This window comes from Pholcus phalangioides, unplaced genomic scaffold (genome assembly GCF_987345545.1).
Source record: "Pholcus phalangioides strain wild (caught in Gottingen) unplaced genomic scaffold, Ppha-v1.0 ptg000010l_1, whole genome shotgun sequence".
NCBI classification, from domain to species: domain Eukaryota; kingdom Metazoa; phylum Arthropoda; class Arachnida; order Araneae; family Pholcidae; genus Pholcus; species Pholcus phalangioides.
In genome coordinates, this window is record NW_028301603.1 from 41977369 (window position 1) to 42001364 (window position 23996).

Here is a 23996-nt window from a genome sequence, read left to right on the forward strand (position 1 = left end):
CCTTTATAATTTTGGGACCCAATTTTCGGAAAAAAGAGGTTCCTTATACACATAAAAAAATACGTAATTCACAATTCAGAAACAACGCCACAGGCGATTAAGAGGGCTACACCTGTGTATTTAATATGTGAGTGATATATCATTACCATACTAGGGGAAAAAAGATAAAATAAATGACACTGAATTGTATACATGCTACATTCCCCCCGACAGGCACAACCACGGCCTGAACGGCGTGGTGGTAAGATGCTGTCACGGTCCCGGGTTCAAACCCGAAGATATAGATATTTTCCCTAACGAGCTTGAGGCGACCACCGATAGACAGCTCTTTCATTTCCAACCCATCTCATTAATGGCAGTAAATTTCAATACAGCGATATAGCCAGAGTTGGTGTTGTAGTTATTAAACCTTTACAACGAATTTGAAATTATACATTTACTTCCAAACCAATTGCACAATCTTTGATCAGGTAATATGAAATACGCTGCGCTAAATCAGATTACATTAAAGGCTACATTACAAAAACCAACTATGTACAATTGTACATTTCACCACACAATGTTACACTATACAGTAGTATCAGTTAGTAGAATATTATAAGGAAAAATAATAGTAATAAAGATTAACAGACAAAAAAAGGTGACATGGTTCGAGCTCAAACGCACTGCCCATGTCTCGTGCAACACATTTTGTGGCCTGAAGAATTTTAACCTCTGAAGCGGGTTTTAGTTGTAGTCGACCAGCTCTCTTACAGATGCTAGTACACTTGAGTTCCTCTGCCTTTCAAAGTGCTCCCTTGAGATTGGTTGGATATAATTGAAGATGGTGGGGGATTTTTTCAGGTCTTTCCTAATATCAGTCCATGAATGAACATGTACGGTCCCGTTCAGTGCACACGAGCCCCAAGGAAAGATTGAGATATTCGTTGCCTCTGTAGTCTAGTGGTCTTGGGCATTCACCCGGAAAGTGAAAGGACATGGGTTCGATTCCCAGCAAGAGCCAGTTGCATTTTTTTTCTCCTTCCAAAAATATATCTTCACATAAGCCAGCTGTTAAATACCTTTGTATGGATAGCGGAGAGTGACGTCATCCTCGGGAAAAGTATGATTAGCTGAAATGTTTATAAATGCTATCCAGGTTATTGATCATATATATATATATATATATATATATTATATACATTTACCTTATCATATACATGTATGTTACGGTAAATGTGATGCGGTAAATGCGGTTATTATACATAACAAACGGTTATTATGCATATTTACCAGCCATTTTGGTAAGTTTGATGAATTTCCCTAGATCTATCACTTTTACCAGTGATTATGCATAGTACCTAACCATCGTTGCTAAATTTAATAAGTGAAAAAATTATCATTCTTAGGCGGCGATTAGGAATAATCCCCAAGCGTTGGTAAACACGATAAATTGCATTATATGATAGACTGCATATGATGTTTCATACATGTATTGCATCATTATATCGGGGTACAATCGTAAAATTTGTTATCATTATATCGGTGTCCGACTGTATTCGTCACACCTACAAGAATCAATTGAAATTTTTTTTCCTATTTGTCAAATTTGCCAATTACATTAGGGCAGCGGTTCTCAACCGGTGCTCCGTGAGCACTTCTTAGGGGCTCCGCGGTGACTTAAGGAAAATAAAATAAATAAGTAAATTTGATAGATATATATAAAATGAAAAAAAGAGACCTACAGGGTTCCACCATAAAAATTATATACATAAAGGGCTCCTCGAGTCAAACAGCAGTTTGTGCACCACTGTGATTCGCTCTTACCATAGTTGAATAACAATGTGTTTCAACAAATGAATTACTTTCTCGCTCATTATTGAGCAACGGAATCTTTTAAAAATACATTTTGGAGGGTGTTGAAACGTCTGTTGAAAATCATTCGTGTTGGAGATTCCATTCCGGTAAGACGTGTTTGCGTCTAACCTCGAAGGAAGGCCTCTGTATGAGGCTTAATCTAGATTCAGGTAAGAATCACAGTTTTTAGGGTTTCGGTCGTGGGCATTGACACGGTTAGGTAGCTCTGGGAAGGGTTCCCAATGTCTTCGTTTGATGTTTTTGTGGTTCGTCGTTCTTTCTCCCCTGTTAGTTTGGCTTAGCTCTGTGGACCAGAGAGGTACCGAGCATCGTGGCCCCCGGCAGTTTGAGTGAGCGAACCCTTTGCGTTCGTCCTCTCTGCATTTGGAGGTCAGTTGCTCAGCCACTTACACTCAACATCGTCGTGGCAATGGTATCACTGGCTCGTTGTTTCGAGTCACTGTGCCAATGGTGCCGGGTTTTGAGGTGGTGGGCTAAGGGTTCGCAGAGCTGAGCACAGAAACCGTTTCATTCAAGACTACTTTTTGACCTTTGAAAACCAAACGCATCCCGCTTCCCATCTCATTGAGATATCGAAGCGTTCCTGAAGGATGGGTGTGTCTGGAAATTTTATTAAATATCTTCAGAATAATAAATAAAAATATTACATATAGATTGCACATATAAATTCACATATAATCAATGTTCGTCAATGGACGTATCATAATATACGGAGGAAGAAATTAAAGAACTCCGAAAGGTATAACCGCCAGATCCCGCTCATCTTATAGTAAAGAGTTGATTTGAAATCGTAGTATCGCCAAGACAAATTAAGATTGATTGTCTCTGGAATATAATCTCAATTTACAAGTTGATTAGACATTCGTCAGTACAAAATGTCGATAGGCGCAACGTCGCTTGGCTCTCAGTAGATGAGAAGCTTTCCATTATCCGGAATGTGGCCGAAATGGAACTGTTTAGTGTGCGGGCAGGAACACAGATAATGCTGTAATGTCCCGACTTGACCACAAAGACACTTGTTATTGTTGGGCTTTTTAAAACGTTTTAAATATACTGGAAACGGACCATGCTCTGTAACCATAATAATCTTTTCGCGCGACCAAATGAAAGGATGCCAGCAAACATGCCGTTGGATTCTATATGCGTCCTTCTGGACGTTATGATCTCACTGTGCTTGCCACTTTCTCAACAGCTCACTCTTTAATTGGTATTTGACGTGGCTGCGTGGCAGTAAGTGTTGTTCCTCTGTGGTCGAACTAGTGGGCATCCTTGGCCAGACGATCAGCCATCTCATTACCTGCAATTCCTGTGTGAGCTTTAACCCATATTATACGAATCGAATGATGGGAGCAAAGTAGCTGTCGAATCCTACGAATATCCTGATGTGTTGAGCGGGGATCGCAGATAGCTTGAAGGCAAGAAGCGCTATCTGAATGTATGACCACCGGGGAGCTTTGTTGCGAGGCCCAGATGACCGCATTCAAGATTGCATACGTCTCCGCTTGGAATACACTTGCGCCCTGCGACAGACGACTGCTCCAAGTCTCTTTGACTCCTCCGATGAGTCGAGGACTACATATGAGTACGACTGCTAAGACAAGAGGACACAAGTACCGTTGGAATTGTCTGAGCGGAATGGGGTGCTCCACCCCTCTGTCATGTAATCCTTGATCGATCAAACTTTTGATTGCTCCGGTGATATGATTTTACACAACTTCCTATAATTTATTATTGGTGCCCGTTGCACTTTGACTTTCACTTGATTTAATTGATTCTTCGATTTACATAATGTTCATTACGATGCACTACATTTAATAATTTGGCGTATCAATAAATTCTGGTTTTACCTGAGATACCCGGTTTACCCCCCACCATCCCCCCGGGGGGGGCGAAGTGCTTACGTTGATTTTTGCGGCAATCTGGGTGTCTCGTGGTTTCTCCAGTTATAACCGAAGTCACTCCACGTTGATCCAAGGAAAGCAGCCCATTAAGTAAAGCCACCCATTTGCTTAGCTTAAGAGATTTAGAAAGTATTAATTTGTTTACTAGAGTAATTAATGAGATGATTAAGTACAGTAAAACCTCTCTTTTGCGGTCACTGGTGGGACGAAAATAAAATTCGTCCGTAAAAAATGGGTGACCGTTTATCAACGATTTCAATGGTATACTTTTATTACACCAAGGGAAAATATTGATTGGCCGTAAAAAAGGGGTGACTCCATCAGTGGAGTGTCCCCCGTTAAGAGGGGTTTTACCGTACTACTTAACCGCACATGCATCTCGTAAACATTTCCCTGGGAAATTTCTAAGGAATTTGTGCATGCAGAACGTGTTGTGTGCATATGCGTGACTCCCAACGTACAGTCAAACTCGATTATAACGACTTCGGTTGTAACGACACCTCGGCTGTAATTATTGACTGTTCGTACTCATTCCCATAAAGAATAATGTTAATGAACATTGCTTTTTTTATAGCATCGATAAAATGCAACCACCTCGGATACAACGACGAATTAAATTATTATATTTGTGATCCTCACGTATTCTCAAGGGATCATCATGATCCGTCCGTCCAGGGACTTTGTTAATGAACATTCATGCCCGAACCGGAATTCGAACCCAGACCTGCACAGTGAGAGGCTAGTCAGAGTCATACTGAGTCATAATTACCATGATATAATTTATAAGTCATGTAAATAATCTCAATTATTGATTTCAAAACTTCAACTAAGCCTTGTTGAAATAGAGAAAAATAAAAGAGGCAAAGTCCGTTAACATTATTCTCTATGAGAATTAGTTACAACCGCCACTTATTGACGTTATAACCGAGTTGTCGTAACAACCGTGGAACTCCAAGTGGTTTCCATCTGGCCAGCGAAAGTTGTCCCGATTGAAAAGTATCTACACACGCACAACACGAAAAATATCTAGTATGACCATATTTCTCTTACAAAAAAAATACGGGATATTGCCAAAAAAAAGGTCGTCAAGTTGCCAGTAACAGCCAAAAGAATTGTTAAAGACAAGTGAAGTTGCCATTTAAAGCTGAAAAAATTTGTCAAAGACAAATTAAGTTGCACTTTATGGCCGAAAAAAAATTGTCAAAGACGAACGAGTAAAGTTGAAATTTACAGTCGAAAAAGTTATGAAAGACAACTACAGTTTCCAGTTATAGCTGAAAAAAATTGTCATAGGCAAGTAAAGTTACCAACAATAACCAAAAATAATTGCCAAAGGCAAGAAAAGCCCGTTACAGACAAAAAAATTGTCAAAGGCAATTAAAATCGCCAGCTATCGCTAAAATTGCTGAAAAATCACAGGTGGCGGGAAATGATGGCTACTGCAAATCAAAATGTAATTCGCCAAAGCAACGTATATGTTTCACAATAGTGTGGGATGAATATATTTATGTGATTATAATTAGTCATAATAATCATATAATTTATATGCCATGCAAATAATCTTAATTATTGATTCCAAAACTTCAACTAAGCCTTGTTGAAAATAGAGAAAAATAAAAGAGGCATTTTTCAAAAAGTTCGGACGGTCAAAAATACGGAATGTCCCGTGAACTATGAGTCACATGTTCAAATTTTACGTATGCTACTACCAAAGCCCGAAATGCAGCCAATTCGCGAATTGGACGAGAGTTTTGGCCAAAGTTCGATGTGCTGATGAAAAACGGTCCGGTGGGCGCCAAATCTATATTTTTTCACGCCAATGTGTGGTACGTGGCGATATATAGTAGCTGTATTGGATTAGCTCCATGTGACGAGATAGAAAAAAGAAATTTGAGAGAAAAAAATTATTTATATATAATTATATAGACACATAGTTTTTTTTTGTCAAATTTTGACAGCAGCAATCTGTCAGAGCGGTCATATCTGACTGTAGAATTTTGAAAAAAAAAAAAAAGATTACCGCATTGTGACTGCGATATGATTGCCATCAGGGATTGCCATTAGCGAACGTGGACATGATTATCACGAAATATGCTAAATGGTGATGACCCCGAATCACCTTATCCTTTCGGACTTTGGCCAGGGATCTCTAACCATTTCGCGCGAACTGGTCGGGTTCAGCCTTTGTCAGTAACATATATATATTCAAGGTTGTGCACCCCTACATTAGAATGTTCGTTAGTCCAATCCGTATTTGCAGTAAAACCTCTCATAACGGACAGCCCTCTTTTACGACCAAATAATAATTCCCCCCTGTATAAAAAAACTATGCTTTTTTAACCACTGTGATTCATCACCCTTCTTTTACGGACAAATTTTTTTTGTCCCATCAGCGTCGAAATCTTCGTTAGCCGAAAAATTCCTAAGTCGAAGCGTTCGTTAGCCGAGGTATCACTAAACATACCAATTTCGTATACGGACTTTTGATATCAAAATCTGGAACCAAACCTTAACGAGAAATCATCGATCATTGGCTCACAATAAAAACCAAAAAGAATCGGAGTACCATCAACTCATCAAACGTTGAACCGGGCCACAATCACCATCATCATTAAAGTATCAATAACACACGATATCACTCTTTCATCCAGTACATTAACGAAAAACATCGAAAACTAATCATAATGACCGCTAATCCGATTCATCTTGCTAGTATTTAACCACTTACGCTGCTAATTACCTAGTTTTTACGGAGAGGACCTGTACATATTAACCCATAGCCACATTCTCTCCAACGTGGAGTAAAACCGAAACTTATCAACACTGTTAATCACGTGAGAGATTAGCAATCAGCGCATCATTGATTTTTATTGAGCGAAAATATTGAAGTAATATTGAAAAATTATGCAAATCAGTCATTATTGAAGAATATCTTATATCCTCGATTCATGGGAAAATTCGCCGACAGTAATTCATCTTGCCACTCAATTCACCAATATGAAAATTTCACGGACCGTCACGAGTGAGTGAGTGATTGAGCGAGCGAATGAATGTATGATTGAGCGATTGAGCAAGTAAGTGAATATGTGAGCCAGTGAAGGAATGTATGAGCGAGTGATTGAGCAAGTGAGTGAATATGTGAGCGAGTGAGGGACCGAATGAGTTGGTGAATCAGCCAGTGAACAAGCTAGTAAGTCACTAAAGTGTTCATGTGCTCACCAGCTCACTCACTCGCTCACCTGCCCACTCACTTGCTCACCTGCTCTTTCACACGCTCATCTATTTACTTACTTGCTCACCCGACCACTAACTCTCACTCCCTCACCTACTTATTTTTCCACTCACTTGCTCAGCACTCCTTCACTTATTCTTATTTCTCATTAACCGTTACTCGCTCAACCGTCAGTTTCTGTTATCCGTCATCGTTTTATAAAAAACAAAATGTGTGAGCATCAACACAAACAAACAGGCATCTTCAAAATTGTCCACGGATTACTTTTACACCCAACTGCAGCGGTTCTCAACCGGTGCTCCGCGGAGCCGTTGGGGCTCCTTGTGCGCTCCTCAAGGGCTCCGCGGCCACTCCAGGAAAATATAAAAAAACAGTTATTTGAAGAAAAAAAATTTATAATTACTTTAGAATAATAAAAATAAATCAGTAATTTTGCTAAATAAGTAAAAAAATAGGTCTACGGGGCTCCGCCATAGAAATTATATGCCGAAAAGCGAGTCAAAAAAGGTTGAGAACCGCTGCATTAGGGTATTATGCATAATTACAGACAAAGGCGATAAATTTCAAGTATATATCAAATTTATCAATGACACTTGGTTTATTGTTCGTATTCGCCGGTAAAAGTGATAAATTTATCAAACTTGCCAAGGCGACGTTTATAATTATATATTACAACCCAATTTATCACATTACCGTAACATATATATGTATCTTTTGAAAAATCAAAATTATGTATTATACTTATAAGCCAATAAAAATATTTCGTGCTGCCATTTAATAGCTTTATTCAGATTTGTAAAACATACTTTTCCGACTCAACCACCGCCCTTCAAGACATACAACAGAAAAGCTAAAAAAAAATTAATTTATCTTCAATTAATTTATTTCCAGACAAGTGCGAGGCCAAGCAACTTCCGAAAAACCTCTGTCCAAATGATCAATGTGCATCAGATTCAGAATACGGCTTCGTTTGCGTATGCGATGGCATCACTCACAAGTTATCGAAGGACAAAGTGACGTGTGAAAGTTGGTAGCCCTTTTATTCTTATTTAACTTAGATTTATTCGCTCTAATGAATAGTGTTAGAAAGTTTCTTTTATTCTTTGTTTTTATTTTAATGATGTTCACCCCAATTTATTTTAACGCCGTCATTTTCAAAGTACAGACAGAGCCATGTTAAGAGCATCATGCCCCGAGCAAATTGATTGATATTTGTGACGCCCCCGCCTGACTATGAATGATTGCAAACAAATCTAGCATGCTAAATATCGAAATTCTTGACAAGATATCATTAATACGAGGTCCCCGGGTTGTGCGTTAAGACGGCATTGAGTATTGGTTCCCAAACTTCCGTGCCTCAAGTACTCCCTGTTGACTGGCTTGCATGCCCCTTTCGTATGATTATAGCGCATAACTGCTTTGAAATTTTTCGTTCGAATTATGTCGCTTCATATGTCACCAAGGATGCCCTTCCCCCTCCATCATCCTGATCTGGGCCTTGAAGGCAGAACTTATCTTGAAATTATTATATTGATTTTCTAGTTAATTTAAGCGATCAATCATGGTAGAGGACTTGATGAATATTTACCTATGATGTTTTGTGGAAAATGCAAATCAAAGACAATCGGTAGAGATTGGTTGCGAATATTCCGCAGTTTGGCAGTCATATAATGATATAACGGCAGACATGCAGCAGCGTACTGGTCAACTCAAAAAGCTGTGTCCCATAGTCCAATAGCAGACATTGACAATGCAATTAAAGCGATGCGTCGATGAAGCATCGGTCAATTTACAAGGTAGTTCAAGTGCTCAGTAGACACTGCATGAAAAAATTGTTTCCAATGTCTTCCCGGAAATATCGGAGGGTATGGCATCAACGCGCACCCCGAATTTTGACTGAACCCTGGAAGGCAAGGGGTTCTCATTCCGCAGCATTTGATGCACTGCAATTACGAAGGTGAAAATTCTTTGCGATTTACACAAACATTAGACGAAACATGCTGTCGGGACTCTATAACTGCCCTTCTTTTTTGCGGGCAATCTTTCTCTACAGTCTACCCTTCTTTAGAGACTATCTTACTCTATAGACTATCTTTCTTTGCAAAATATCATACTCTGACAATTATATTACTTTTTAGAGACTATATCTCACTCTGCAGACTAACTACCCTTCTTGCAGACTGTCAGACTATCCTTTTTCCCAGACTATCTTACTCTGCAGACTATCTTTCTATCCTTCTTTGCAGACTATCCTTCCATTCTTCTTTGTAAACTATCCTCCCATCCCATTATTCTTTGCAGACTATCCTTCTATTCCTCTTTGCAGACTATCTCACTCTTTAGAGACTCTCTTACTCTCTTTAGACCATCTTACTCTTTAGAGACCATCTTACTCTTTAGAGACCATCTTACTCTTTAGAGACCATCTTACTCTTTAGAGACCATCTTACTCTTTAGAGACCATCTTACTCTTTAGAGACCATCTTACTCTTTAGAGACCATCTTACTCTGCACACTATGTTACTCTACAAACTCTTTCTTCGCAGACTATCTTACTCTGCAGACTATCCTTCTTTGAGCCAGAAGGATAGCGTACTGGTATGCATTTGAGCACAGTGGTTCTAGTCTTTAGAGGCCATAAAAAAGATGCTTTTCAGAATTGGGTCATGTTGCCATGTCAAACACATTGGGAGAGGGATGGCCTGGGATTTTTTTTTTCTTTTTTGCGATAATATTCAGTAATGACGCCATTCAAATTTTGTCGCAATCTGTGCATTATTCTTATCTCTCTCTCATTTTCCATGCGTCCAGGAATAACGATGTGCACGGAAGGTAACAAGACGAGCGTTTGCGAGCAGAAGAATGCGTTATGTGAGGAGGACTACAATCTGAATTCCACTGGCTACAGATGTGTCTGTAGAGATGGTTACGAGATGAATGGAAACGGCGAGTGCAGAGGTAAGGTTTTGAACTGCAAAAGGAATGATGAATCGTAACAGAAACCACTCGCCTGTGAACCCATTCCCGTTGAATTTTCTTATAGAGCCCATAGAAAAACAGTTAAATTAGAGCAGTTTCAATTGAATTTAATGTGTGTGTAAAGCTTGAAAAATTGGGTTGATTCTAGGACCCTAATGATAAATAGTCGATTTCTAATTTTCGTTCTTTCACTTTCAGAAAAATGCGAACTGCAGAAGTATCAGGATTACTGTAGCGAGAAATACGCTGTGTGCCAGATGCTACCCGACAACAGCATCGACTGTAAATGTCCACCGACTTTTGCGATGGGTCCTGACAACAACTGCAGCAAGCTAGGTAAGCATCTTTGAAAAACTATGCAGTTCATAAATGAATCTGTGCGTCTTTCACTCGCTACTACGCCGAGCGTCAAACATCATCCAGTACAGCTAGGTTGAAGCTGAGGCAGTTGTGTGAGTAAGCATCGTGCTGGACTCTCATCGCAAACATCTAAGTTTGAACCCCTCGTTGGCCTAAAGTTGGATTTCTACGATTTTTTAACTTACGGAGGAGCGAATACGAGTCGGTCGGTTTCCCATTTCAAAGAAGTCTCGCCGCAGATAGCAGGAAGGCCTTCAACACGATACGAAACATTTACGTAATGTGAAATTCAGTCATTTTGCCTTTTACACATGGAAGACCGATGGCAGCACTATTATAACAAGAAACAAGTATAACTCTTTCTTTCTTGCAAACCGAGCGCAACTCAGGTCTGTTGCCATCTATGGGCAATTTACTACCTAGTGAGTTGTGCGGGAAGTGTAAGTAAGTGTGTCTACCTAACAGTCTGAATGCGTATCTAGTGTTGTGTCTGATTTTTTTTCAGTGCTGCCATCTATTTTCAGAAGTGAAGTTTAATGATTGAATTACATTTGTACCGTTTGTAGGTCTGTTGGCGAGACTGTTAAAAGGGGGGATCAGCTCGCAGTCGCTCCTCGAAGTTCGGAACCACAGAAAACCAACTTCAGCCGACCACCACTGTGGTAACGGTGGGGTTCGAACCCGGGACCTCGCGATGCGAATCCGTCACTATGCAAGTACAACTCTGAGAACGTAAACACGTTAGGATCTCACACACACACTTTCCGCGGCATGGGCAATTCTTAAGAAATTTCCCACAAGAATGTTTATGAGTCGCATGTGCGGGTTAAGTACCGGTGTCATAGTACCGCATACCAACTCCAGTCATATCGCCATTTCCAACCAGTGGAGTTAGGAGGGAAATGGTCGCCCTAAGAATTAGTAGGTAAAGAAATTTTCCCCGATGTGCTTCCCTCTGATTCGAACCCATGGACCTTGCGGTAACCTTTTGTGTGGAAGACGAGCATCATAACACTACGTCACTCGGGCGCTAGTATTGTTGCTGGATCCTTATGCGTCTAATGAGCTTTCGAGGAGAATATTCCATTATCGGGCTGAACGGCCATTAAAGACATTTTTAAAATCGACGAAGTGTCAGAATATGACGTTCAGTCATAATTGAGGGATACCAACCCTCAGTTCCCATAAAATTACTATTTCGATATGATAACATTGACCAATTTGATGTCATGGAAATGTAGAATCTATTCGGGACAGCTACTGTGCAATCCCCCCCCCCCCCAGTTCCCAGAATATTCCAAGGTCCATAGAGGAACATTCTGCCCGAGGTTGAGAAAATCGATATTAAATGAGTAAATTTTATTCGCACAAATGTTTTGCAACTTTTTCGCACAATTCTGCAACCAAGATATGGAAATAAGGATGAGTCTGATTGAAGACATTTTGGCAAGCGTCGCTAAGGACAACTTGGAATTTTCTGAGACCACCGTATTTTGGTTCACAACTCGGGAAGTCTGTAAGTCGGGGAGTGATTGTAATCGAAAAACGATAAGTTTTCGCTTCCAAGGCTTGCCATGAATTTCCCTTTTGTAAAGTTTTGGTTTCTTTATTCGAACGCATTGCGTCAATAGAATTTAGTTCCGTTTGCAGAAGCGTCATCTGCTGTCGATATTGCGAAACATTTCCTATGAATGAATACTGAGCGTGTGCTTACGAGTAATTATATTTTTTCTGTATAATTTCCAAATTATGTGCTAAAAATCTGAGTTACAAACTCATTTTTGCATCAGTTACGTATCTTTTTGAAGCAGTTGACATTAAAATAAATATTTTTAAATTGATACGTAGAATAAAGATGTAATTAATTAGAGCTCAACACCTTTACACAGCTTTGGATGTAATGTAGTAGGTTATAAAGTATATTAGGATAAGTAGTTCATGAGCGAACTGGTTCAAATGAACTAATTCGGGAAGAAGAACTGTAGCGGTCTTTATTCTATTATTACTCTATACCTATTGGAATGCGCGTGCACGATCCTTCCCTGAGTCCACGCAGCGCCACTCCAAGCTAAACGTCCGAAATCTGAGGATCGAAATTCGAATAGAAACCTGGAATTATTTTCAAAAGTAATTATGAAAATTTTTTATAATTTTGGAAACTTACGTCTGGTATGTGCCGGATTATAGTGAGAGTCTCTACTGTACATATTTTATTTGTAGAAGTTTTTAAAGTTGGGAGAGGGAAGAGGATGCATTTTATATATAGAGTAGCTTTCATATTCAAGTTTACTTAAGTCATTTTTTATTGGAAGATTTTGAATTATGTTCGTCGATAATAACTGGTATTTATTTGTTTTAGCTGAATTTTCGTTCATGGGGTCTTTACCACTGGATAAGAAATATTATTCTTCTGATGCATATTACACGCTGTTCGGAGAAGAAGCATCACTAGTTGATCTGGAGAGGATCAGAAGACATGTACACGAATCAGTAAGTAAAGGAATTGACTCACATCAACAGTACATAAGGCTAATTAGGCCCCAGGACATAATTAGAATTTGAACTTGGGCATGGTATTTATAAAAGACGTTTAATGACAATCGGAAACCCTAAACCCCTAAATATTGTAGATCTCACAAATCTGTTTGGAACCTATAGCAGCCCTTCATCCCAAGGAAATCTGTCTCTAGTGTCAGAAGTGTTGCATACAGTAAGTGCTGGGCTGAGCAGAGTTTAATTTCCGCATTGGTCTTTATGGGTACTGAGCCAGTGCCCCCATTAATTAATCCTGTTCTCCAGGAGGTACTAGATGGCTGGCTGTAAAGGAGGATATAAGCTCCTCGAACGTGGGGCGGGGGTTGATTGCCCACCTCCTGTCCATGTGAATCATAGGTGGAGTGAAGGGGACGATCAACCCCCCCCCCCCCTTGGCATAGACTGGAGGGTAGAGTCGGATATTCGCTCCATTCCGTTCACAAACCACCAATAATTCGCCCCCCGCGTTTGACTAGCCTGTATCCGCTTATGATGTCAGTAATGAATTTTTTTTTTACTGGAAACGGAAGCGATCACCCACCTATTCATTGTATCCGCTTTTGACTGACTGGCTGACAGGATCCCGTGCGACAAACAGCAACCACTCTTTAGGGCTCCGCGAAATTATATTATTTAGTAGACCGTATGTCAAAGTCTTATATAGAGCCATACTCTTTATTATTCACAAGAAAAAACCATTTTAAAAAGTTCAGTGGCCTAAAAAATTATCAACTCAATTTGATTTACACACGGAAAAAAAAGGTCGGGCATTGACTTGTTCATGCAAGACCCCAGCCAAGTACTGACCAGGAGTTCACGAGGGGCTCTTTCAAGTGCAAAGTAACATCAGTTGCTACAAGCTTGTCATTTTACGTCGTCACGAAGGGTAACGTCGTGAGACGGAATGTTATGCAATCGTGTGATGATGAGCTTTCACGCAGGTGCATCAGGGTTTTGACATAATCGGCACTCGGGCGTGAATTTCGCATAACTCGTGAAAGTTACGTCGCACAACGATAAAAAAAAAGAAAAGAAGAAGGTATCGTTCTTGGACTCCGATGCGCAGATGCCTCGTGATCTTTCTCACTGTTCTCAGTGCTACTTTCATTCTCACTTCACGTACAAGCTTTTCGCAACAAATTTGGATCATCTCTATTTGGCGAATCTCTGATAAATCCAGTAACCTCGTCTTTACCTAACTGCACGTTAGAAAAAGGAAGGGAAAAGAAAAAAAATTTACATAAAAAGGAAAAGTACATTAACTAAGGTAGCTAACAGAGTTTTTTAAGAGAGAGCCTATTTTTTCACCCTCCCTAAGTGTTCTTGTTCGCTCTTACATGCGTGTAGTAGAACTATACATTATAGTACAAGTAGTATAGTATAGAACCGAGTACGCCCAGGCTCTGTCGCTTTTGCGATATAATCTCATTGATCGTGAGATCGTGGGCGTGCCGGAAAAAAACTCAAACCGGTAAGTCGGCCGGGACCAACATCCCGCCAACCCCCAAGCAGCACAACCACACCCCCAATCCCAGGGCACACCACCGCTCGACAAGCCAGGACAGCACCGCGGGCGCAATCCCCCCTCAGCCCCGCCGACGCGGCCAACAACGTTCCAACACGCCCCGCGAAGGGAGACCCCCCGACCATCCCCACGAACCTCCACCGCGGACACGAGAGAGAACCCTCCACAGGACGGGGACACCACCCCCACCAAGAAAAACACGGACGCCTCGCAACAAGGGCCACTCCCGACCACGCACGAAGCCACCCGACCGCCGACACCCATTCCCGCCCTCCCTGCAACCCCCCCCCCCCACCCGAGGAGCCACATGCGGGCGCGACAGTCAAAGCCGCAGTTTGCCAAAAGACATGTGCCACATCATCAAAAAAAAAAAAATACTACAGATATATTAAATTGGTCCTCTGCAGCCTCTTGCGCTGGTACTATACATTATATGTGGGGCAAAAAAAAAATCATACACTTAATATAGATAGGAGGGGAAGGAAAAGCAACATCAGGTGATAGGGTCACTATAACGATCCACGATAGTGAAGGGAAAGAAATGAAAACACAAGAACTTATTTGAATTTATCAGAGTGGCGTTTAGACGCAATATTACGTCAGTATCGTAAAGTAGATAAATAATATTGATGTATCATTTCTACAGCAGTGCTGCTCTATTACAAAACCAAACCTTGTATGAAATTGACGGTCACATTCATTTTGGTAACAGTGTATGTAAGGTAATATTTTCTAAAAAGATAAAATATTTTTTCCTCACGATAATTCTATTTTTCAGGTCCAGCATATCTACAATGATATCACACGTATCGATGTCATCCATTGCAAGTGAGGACCTCTTATTTGTTTCTTATACAATTGTCCCTTCGTTACAGCGTATATTTGGGTATATTGCGCCTCTTTATTAGCATCGTTGTTGAAAATGTATTTAACATTAGAACCCCCTTCCCCCCCCCCCCCCAGATAAAACCGACGCATCGATTATACAGCGAATTTTCTGTGTCTCCCGACATGTCCGATATAACGAGGGATTACTATAGGTATTTGGCACTAGTAATCAGAGGTGGTGAAAAAAGGCCTACACACCAGTCTCGCTCTGTCCCCATAGGGGATATAAACTGGATACCCCGAAGGATGTGGACCATGGTGAAAGAAGAACCTCACGATGACGATGCCAAGACCGAACAAACAAGCCGAGAGAAGGAAGAAAGGGCTTGCCTGCAGATGAGCGATCCTCTCTACGAGCGACCTAAAATGACCAGAGCCTGTTTGACGCGTGCGTGTCTTCACACAGCTTGGTCCAACACCTTCTAGAGCAAGCACCTTCTGCTTTAGAAGGTATTGCTTGGTCAGAGAGCAAAACGTCGATTTGTCCACCCTGTTTGGCTCAGTCCAACGATACGATTCAAAGATTCCCAGTTGCGTAAGAGGTCTTTTAATGCGTCTTAGAGATATTTTCAGTAATCAACAATAGTTTATCAAGTGAAAACAGAGATGCAATGCGCGAAAGCGGTCTTTGAGGTCGTTCTGAAGAGCAACCGAAGAAACATTTTCACGTCCTCTGGTAGCGGGAATATTCGCATTGATCTTTATCAGCACAAATCATTTGTATAATGACTACTCATTTGTACATAATAACAACATGCAATATGACTGCTTGAAAATTTTCATAGCGATTCGACTATTCCCTTTCTTGGTTCATTGTTATTATTTTTTGACCGGGAGTTTAAAAAAACCAAAATACCCAAAGAAAATACCCCTTTCTTTTTCAAACAATTTCTTTTAATTTAAACTGAAGATTTTGAACTTGAAGGTTCTTTTTCTGATGAGTTTTTGTTTCTATTTCTTGCGTGCGTATGAAGTTCAACCGTCAATGCGATTGAATGTACATTTGAGATGCAGTTCAAGCAAAATCCAGGCGAGCGGGTCAACCTAATAACATCGCCGGGAGTCTGCATACCTGACAAGAATGACCCGTCAAGATGCATTGTACCTCCTCAACTCGTGCTGCGGAATGATGTTTTTGCAGGTTTGTGTGCACTTTCTTTTTGTTCATATGTACGAGGAGATTGTCCAGCACCTCCTAGAGATAGATTTTACTTTAGGACACACACATGCCACCATCAATACTGTCACATGCTGTGGCCCTCGACGTCATCTGAACAGGAATCAAACTTTCAAACATAATTTTTAAAACGTCAACTAAGTGTTCCGCGTTGCACATCACTTAAGTGAACTACATTGCAGATCCGCATTACTTAAGTAGCCCGTGGCACATTCCCAGATCCCTCGTGCGGCCTGCGGTATATTTACAGATAAATCATTTGAGTGACTTGCGACATAGTTTCAAAGCACTTAAATGACTGCTGGTGCTGTTTCGGATCACTTAAATGACTGTTAATCTTTTCACTGAAAAATCTCATCGCTTAATTGTACCGCAGCACATATTTCCATTCCCAACTCCGAGGCGCAAATGCGAGCCGATCTCCCCATTAAAAAGTGTCGCCACAGAAGGCAACAGGCCCACAACGATTAATTATTCAATCATTAGACTTTACTCATAGTTAGAAAAACTGGTGGCAGATGGCAGCACTACACATAACAAGCATTACACAGAAACAAACTTTATGTCGGGTTTCACTGCACGTACACGCACATTCCCGCATGTACCAATTCGAGAGAGGTTCCGTAGAGAAGTATGGACGAGGTACATGTGTGGTTTAGTAGCATATATTTCCAGATCTTTTGTGGGATCCGCAGAATATTTACATTGAGTGAGAGATCACTTTGGTGACAGCCAGCGGTTCATTCACAGATCACTTTGGTGACAGCCAGCGGTTCATTCACAGATCACTTTGGTGACCCACGGCACAGTACCAGATCACTCAACCGGACCGCGGCACATTCCCCGATCATCAAAGTGGCCCTCGGTATAATTCCAAATCACTCAAGTGGCCAGCGGCAAATTTTTCATATCAATCAAGAAACATTCAGCGCTGTTCTAAATCATTTAATCACGTTGTTACCCGTGACACACTTTCAAATCAGTTGAGTGGCCCACGCTCTCCTAAAGGTTGAATACCCTTGCTCTAGGTCTATGATGAGGTGATGTATTGTTGCAGTACAATACCGCTGAATTGAGATTTATGATGGTACACGTCAAGACTAACCATTTTTCTAATTGAACCTAGGGTCACAAATGGCTTCCATTTTTATCGCATACTAGCTTACCCGTCGCGCGTTGCTGCGATCTCAGAAGAAAGGAAATTCAAAGAAATGAAGAAAGGAAAAAAATAAAAATTATATATGGCAGAAACCTTCGCGGGAGTGTACTCAACAACTTCCCAAAGTTTTATGGCGATCGGATGAATGGTGTAGTAATGCATAAAGGACAAACAGACAGACATACATTCGTTTTTATATATATAGTATTTTTAAGCCCCTGGTGCCAAAAAAAAAAATTCCTGCCGTAACCCTGAGAGTGTAGGGGGTGGGTGGTATTTCGCCCGCTCACACAAAATTAAGCACATCCGCAGAACTGCGCAGAGTTCAACAGCAAAAACTTGTTTTGCGATGTGACTCCGCAAAATCGACAAGTAAAACCGCCCACGTTGTGCTAATTACACCTCAAAGCAGATTTTACGTAGGTTGAAACTCGTAACGCTGCGAGTGTGGATCTGGCTTCATAATATCCTATGACTGGAAGAAAGACATTGCTCTTTCGCTTTCCATGATATGAGCAAGGTTGCCATATTTTGGCGATTTCTGCAGTGTTGTTATTGACGTATCCCACGAATAAGTGGGTTGCTACTCAAAGGTTTCATTGCGGAAATTTTTTTTCATGCCGTGTACTCATCCGTGTCATTTTAGCGGTACAGTTTTGGGCCCATCCTGCATTTTTTACGTTCAACAAACACTAATTTGTAGATGATTTCCATTATAAAAAGTATGAATCTAATATGACCAACTTATATCTTGTATGTGGTTTGTTTCGTTTTAAATTAAGCTCCGTTCGTGAAATCTGATCCATGCATGGACACGATTGTCGAAGAGATCTGCGGCGAAAACACCACCTGTTCCCATATCGAAGGAGGTAATTTCAAATGCTCCTGCATCAACGGCTTCACGTCTTACGCGGAGCTGAAACCGCTGAAGGATGACAGAACCGTGATACAAAAATGTCAAGGTCTGTATTATCGTTCACGTTTATTTGCGATTTTTTTACGTATTTTGGTGAATCCGAAAAAGTATCGAATATGAACAGGTTGATTTTAGAACGCACCTAAGCAAGAAATTTTTTGTCATACGTCGGAACGAAAGTGGTGAACCGCTAGATGGCGTTATCGTTGAACAAATATAGCTCCCGTTTTTTCCATTTTCATCGTCAATTTCTATCGTGGATTTCAGAAGGGATAGAAAAGTAGACATGTTTTCCAGGTATGTTGCTAGGAACGAGAACGCTCTGTAAGCCCAAAGGCTGTATCAGGCTTTTTTGTGGCGTCTTCACACTTTTGGCACGCCCTGTGTCCTGCATGTGGCTGCTGACAAAAGAAACTTGTCCCACAGACACACATGTCAATCGCTTAAAATTTTCACATTTGACATGCGTCTCGTCGAAAAATGCTCCCGGTGCAATCCTTGAGCTTCTAAAGCAGTCATCTTCAAGCTATTGCTCGCGAGCACCATAGTGCTCCTCGAAATAAAAAGAATTCTCGATGCTCGCGTCCAATTTTATGCTCGCAAGCACTTGATCAGCACCTCAATTAAACATCCTGTACAAAGTGCATACAATTATACAAATTACCGGCTTGAGTATGTCAAAGTTGTGCCGTAAGAGCTCTTCGTTTCATAATGAGCATAGACAGCGCCCACCACTCGAGAAAGGTTGAAAACCCCTGTTCTAAACCTTTCCCATTCGCATCACCATACATGAAGTACATGTCAGCCTCGTCCCCGGTTGAGAAAGCCAGATATCCTATACGCTGTTACTGACCACATAAAGCGCAACTTTGGTTTTGTCGCTTGTCGTTATTTCTATCGTGTCTTTCAGAATAGATGGAAAGGTGGGTATGCAGTCCTACGTATGGTGCTGAGGACGGGGGTGCCCTGAAAATGCAAAGACTGCTCTAAGCTTCCTGTGGCGTCCTCGCACTACTGGCGCCCCCAGTGTCCTGCATGCTGAACTTGTTTCACAGACACCTACTCAGTCACTCAAAGGTTTTAAGATATGGCAAGCGTCTCATCGGAGCGTCTCAACAGTTCCGGTGCAGTATTTCAGCTTCCAGAACATTCTCGTCCGCATCATTATACGTAGTATATGAAATGCATGTACACCTCGTCCAAGTTTAGTGAAACATGACATGCATTTTTCACCTAGAGTTCAAAATATAGATAGGCAGCACTATAACAAGCATTACACAGAAACCAACTTCATGTTTAACTTCAAAACACATGCACGCACAGCTTCCAGTATGGCCGTGGTCTTCTTCGACCACCTGCTTATAACTCTTCATTGAGACAGAGCGGTGGCCCATGATCTGGTTAGGAGACATCTCTTTTGCAACGGTAGCGGTAGATAGAAGTGACAATAAGTACACAAAAAACAGCAATCTTTGCCACAAGATGAAGAAAGCCAATGAAATCCAACGATTTTCGACAAATAATGAAATAAAACCACGTCATATGTTAGGAACTAGATCCTTACGATTGTTTCGAAAACACGGTGGGTTCCATTCTGGAAAGATAAAAAAATTAATTATAAATCGTCTTGTGAATGCAAGGGGGACCATAATGCCAGCTTACGGTGGGTTTACGCCAACAACAGATTGAAAAAGGGGCAACACGAGTACTTAGTTGATGATGATGTTTCCTTCTCTGATTGGTTTATGAATCTGTCACGTATTGTAAAATATTTCGGTACGATAAATCGATTCTACGGGCGAAGGAATCGTTAGTAAGGATTTCCCATCGTCACCTAAATATTTCACTTATGTTTTAATAAAACTTCCTCCTCTCATAGCCGTCTAAATATGATGGCGGTTATACTTTTTGGATGAGCCTAGATTCAGAGGAAATTGAATGTATGACTTTCACTTCAGCAATGAAATGCGATATTCAACACTCACCAACAACACTTTAACCAGTTTATGGTCAAGGAGACGTAATATGGCGTCCAAACGTCATTGTAATAAATTCAAACCAGTTCTCTGTTTCCTTTCCTCTCTCATCATCGCGAAGATTTGTTGTTAATCACTGAAAGGACATATAAGAGCAAAATAGAACATGTATGGTGAAGGTAAAAAGAGAAATCTATTTCGTACCTACTCTCTTATTTATTATACTGATTTCCTTTCATTTGTTTTTTTCTTTCCTTTTTTCTCCTACTTTTTTTCCTTCTCCTTCTTTTCCTTTTTCTAACGTGTATTGGATTGGATTTTGGATTTTTTTTTAGCAAGGACCAATTAGGTCAAGCTGCGCCAGAGTAACTTGCCACACGCCATTCTAACGTGCTGTTTGATTAGGATAAGTTTACCATATTCATCACTAATTCATGAAATGGAGATCATCTGAATTTCTTGACAACCGTTTGTAAGCGAAGGGGTTCATAAAAAGTTAAACGACAAAAGGCTTCTGTTCGTGAGTGTACATCATATTTCAAAGAATTTTTGGCTATACAATTTCATCCATGCTTTTCGCTTAAAATTAAACTACACTTTCTGATTTCGCTTTCCACGTTTCTCTCATACAATGCAAAAATTTCATTGCGAAAATCATACCAGTGGGGGAAACAATGGGCATTTATTTTCTTCTCTCTGTTGAATGCTTCAACGGATGCATAGGTCAGACAATAAGGTCATTGAAAGTACGATTAAGGGTAGACATGAGATACAAGGGAACCTGTTTCACACGGACACATATTCAAACACTCAGAGCTTTTCAGATGTGGCAAACGTCTCATCTGGAAAACACATCCGGTGCCGTCTTTGAGCTTCCAGAGCATTCCCGTCTGCATCACCATTGGCAAGCCTGGATATTTTGTAAAGTTCGTTTTCCATTGGAAAACTTTTCTGTTTGGTATGCTTTACTTTCTTAGCTATTTTCTTCCCCTGCTGGAAATCTGAAGAAACCCTTCTTCATTAAAAAGGAAGGATCTAGTTTGCATCCACATCATTTGGGTTTATCTCACGTTTTTCGAAAATCGTTGGATTTCATCGGTTTTACGAAGTGGCAAAATCTGTGCTTTATGAGTCCAGTGATAGCGCTGTTTACCACTTGCGTTGCGAGTGCCACAACCGGAAAGAATATAGATGTTAGCAATCAGCATCATCTGAGATATATTTCGTTCTATACCTTATTTTCCCTCATAATTTATGATATTATCTTGTTCCGAATCTCAGCATCACCGAGAAGGGGGAATGACGTCAGTCACGCGAGGACCGTGGTGATCGTTCTCGCAGTCGTTCTAAGCGTGATCATGGCCATCGCTGTCGTTGCTGCTATTATGAAATCTAAAAGGTAGGAAATCTCTGATATCAACTTGAAATCAATACATATTATTTTACGATTTGTATTATTCGATATTTGATTATGGTTTGTTTTGAACACTGTTTGAACATTGTTTTGAAGCATTAATTTTACTTCTGTATTATCATTAAACAGAATTTCGCTATCGTCATGGAGGAATATCTTCAAAAGGTACGCACACGACTTTTAATTAACTTTTTATTTTCTGTTTGGACGAGTGCACATACGATAATTCGTGATCAATTGCTTATTGGACGATTCAGCAAAAGAAGCTAAATAAACTGGTCAACGGTGTGATTAAAATATCCGTTTCCTATTCTGGAACAGTATTTTTCTATTAGCACCTACCTGAGGAACCCTCAATCTTTGCTGTTCCATAGCAGAAATTAGAATGAAAATATATAGCAGGTACGTTAAAATACACGTAGTTGGAATGTCTATGAAACCACCTGAATATGGCCACACTTTTAGGACCCTTTCCACCACTCACCAAATCCGGTCATAACGCCATACAGTAATTTTCTGCCGATCGCCGAGTTGTGTCGGAAATCTTTCTCTCAAGACAAAGTCATCGTACTTCCGTTCTCGTCTTAAGCGGAGAGAACATTGAGGCGCCATCCACCGGTGGTCAACTCAGAGGTCAGATAGGGAAAGAACTTTTCAACCCCCCCCCCCCTACATGTGATCGAACACACAGACCTGACTTCATGGTGGTAGACGAGCAAGCAGGGCCGCAACTAGGAGGGAGCAGGCGGGTCTCGTACCTCGGTTGCTGGATCCGAGGGGCGCAAAGTTCATTCTGAAACCTCTCCTTCAACATTACAAGGGGGAGTCAAAATGCGCGCTTGCTCCGGGTGACCAAGCATCTAGTTGCGAGCAACTCGCACCCCACATCTTCAGGGCCAATGGCCTAAATACTACAACTACATTGAGCATGCTCCACGTCAATATTCTTCAGAAGAACTTCTCGAAAGCAGTTGCAGGTACCTGAAAGTGTTTATGTGGTATCCTTGACAGTTTAGGCGTAGGCCTGAGAGTCTCTGTCATGTGTTAAGTGTTGACATCTGTAATCAAAATTAGAAGTGAGGATTCGCATTTTTACATTCCCGTGTAATGGGTCTTAAGTACTAATATTGCAATCTTTGCAGGTCGAGCAGGAATCGAGAAAACGATTATCTCGAAGACAACACAGATTCTACCGAACTGGTAGGCCATTACTCAATTATATAATTATGAGGGTGTTTTTTTTCGCGGCTCGCCAATCCCATCTTATTGGCCAATTTATTTCATACAAATTTATTATTTTCTCCCATAGACAATCAGCCAGCCACCAAGTTTACGGAGCACAAACCACGATAGAGGAATCTACAACCCGGGATATGTTGGCCCATTTCCAAAACAAGATTGATTCGTCATCATGAACATTTATGTCGCCAATATATACACCAAATATATTTGGTGTCGGACCGAAAATGTGACATGATACCCACGTTATATTGTTCACATTAACTATTTCATTTAAGAATTGTGGAAGTGGAAAATGCTTCATTGTGATAATTAGTGTCATCACCGATCGATAATTTCTCGTTTTTATTTTCTTATCAATATAATATGAGTTTGTATATATTTAAGTGTCTCATTATATAGTTATTTTTTTATACAATAAATACTTCTAATTGCTGTACATATATTTTTATTACCTCTTGTCCGTGTTCAAAACAAAATACGGAATCTAGAACTTGCCACCAACTAAAAATTTGGAAAGAAAATCCTTCATTTTTAGCATTAAATGCGTTAATATAAGGAGGGTATCAATGAAAGTATTTCAAAGAACTCCAAGAAATGCCTTCCTTCATTGATACCTTGAATCAGCGGTTCTCAACCTTGTGGTACTGGAACATTTCAGGGGGCCACGGGAGAAAATGAAGTGGTAAAGGAGGAAGCCATGAAAGTTAGTTTGTTGAAGAGCCTCAGAAAGCTAAGAGGAAAAATTTAGGTGTGAAGAAATAAATGTGCTTCAAGTCAAGGGTGTTCAACCCTTCGAAGAGTACAGGCCACACTTCATTTGTTTGGAAACGTGTCA

General features: G+C 40.6%; 1 protein-coding gene across 1 annotated transcript in view; it reads left to right on the plus strand.

The window, feature by feature from the left end:
* LOC149081509 (uncharacterized) overlaps positions 1–23597 on the plus strand; it is a 119235-nt gene extending 95638 nt beyond the window's left edge. The window contains exons 42-52 of the mRNA XM_089238347.1: positions 7882–8016; positions 9802–9948; positions 10168–10305; positions 12689–12819; positions 15168–15217; positions 16252–16418; positions 18396–18575; positions 21787–21904; positions 22049–22084; positions 23062–23119; positions 23229–23597. Coding sequence (XP_089094473.1) covers positions 7882–8016; positions 9802–9948; positions 10168–10305; positions 12689–12819; positions 15168–15217; positions 16252–16418; positions 18396–18575; positions 21787–21904; positions 22049–22084; positions 23062–23119; positions 23229–23321 — 1253 coding nt within the window. The 3' untranslated portion in view covers positions 23322–23597. The remainder of the gene's footprint in view (positions 1–7881; positions 8017–9801; positions 9949–10167; positions 10306–12688; positions 12820–15167; positions 15218–16251; positions 16419–18395; positions 18576–21786; positions 21905–22048; positions 22085–23061; positions 23120–23228) is intronic.
* The last annotated feature ends 399 nt before the right edge of the window (positions 23598–23996 follow it).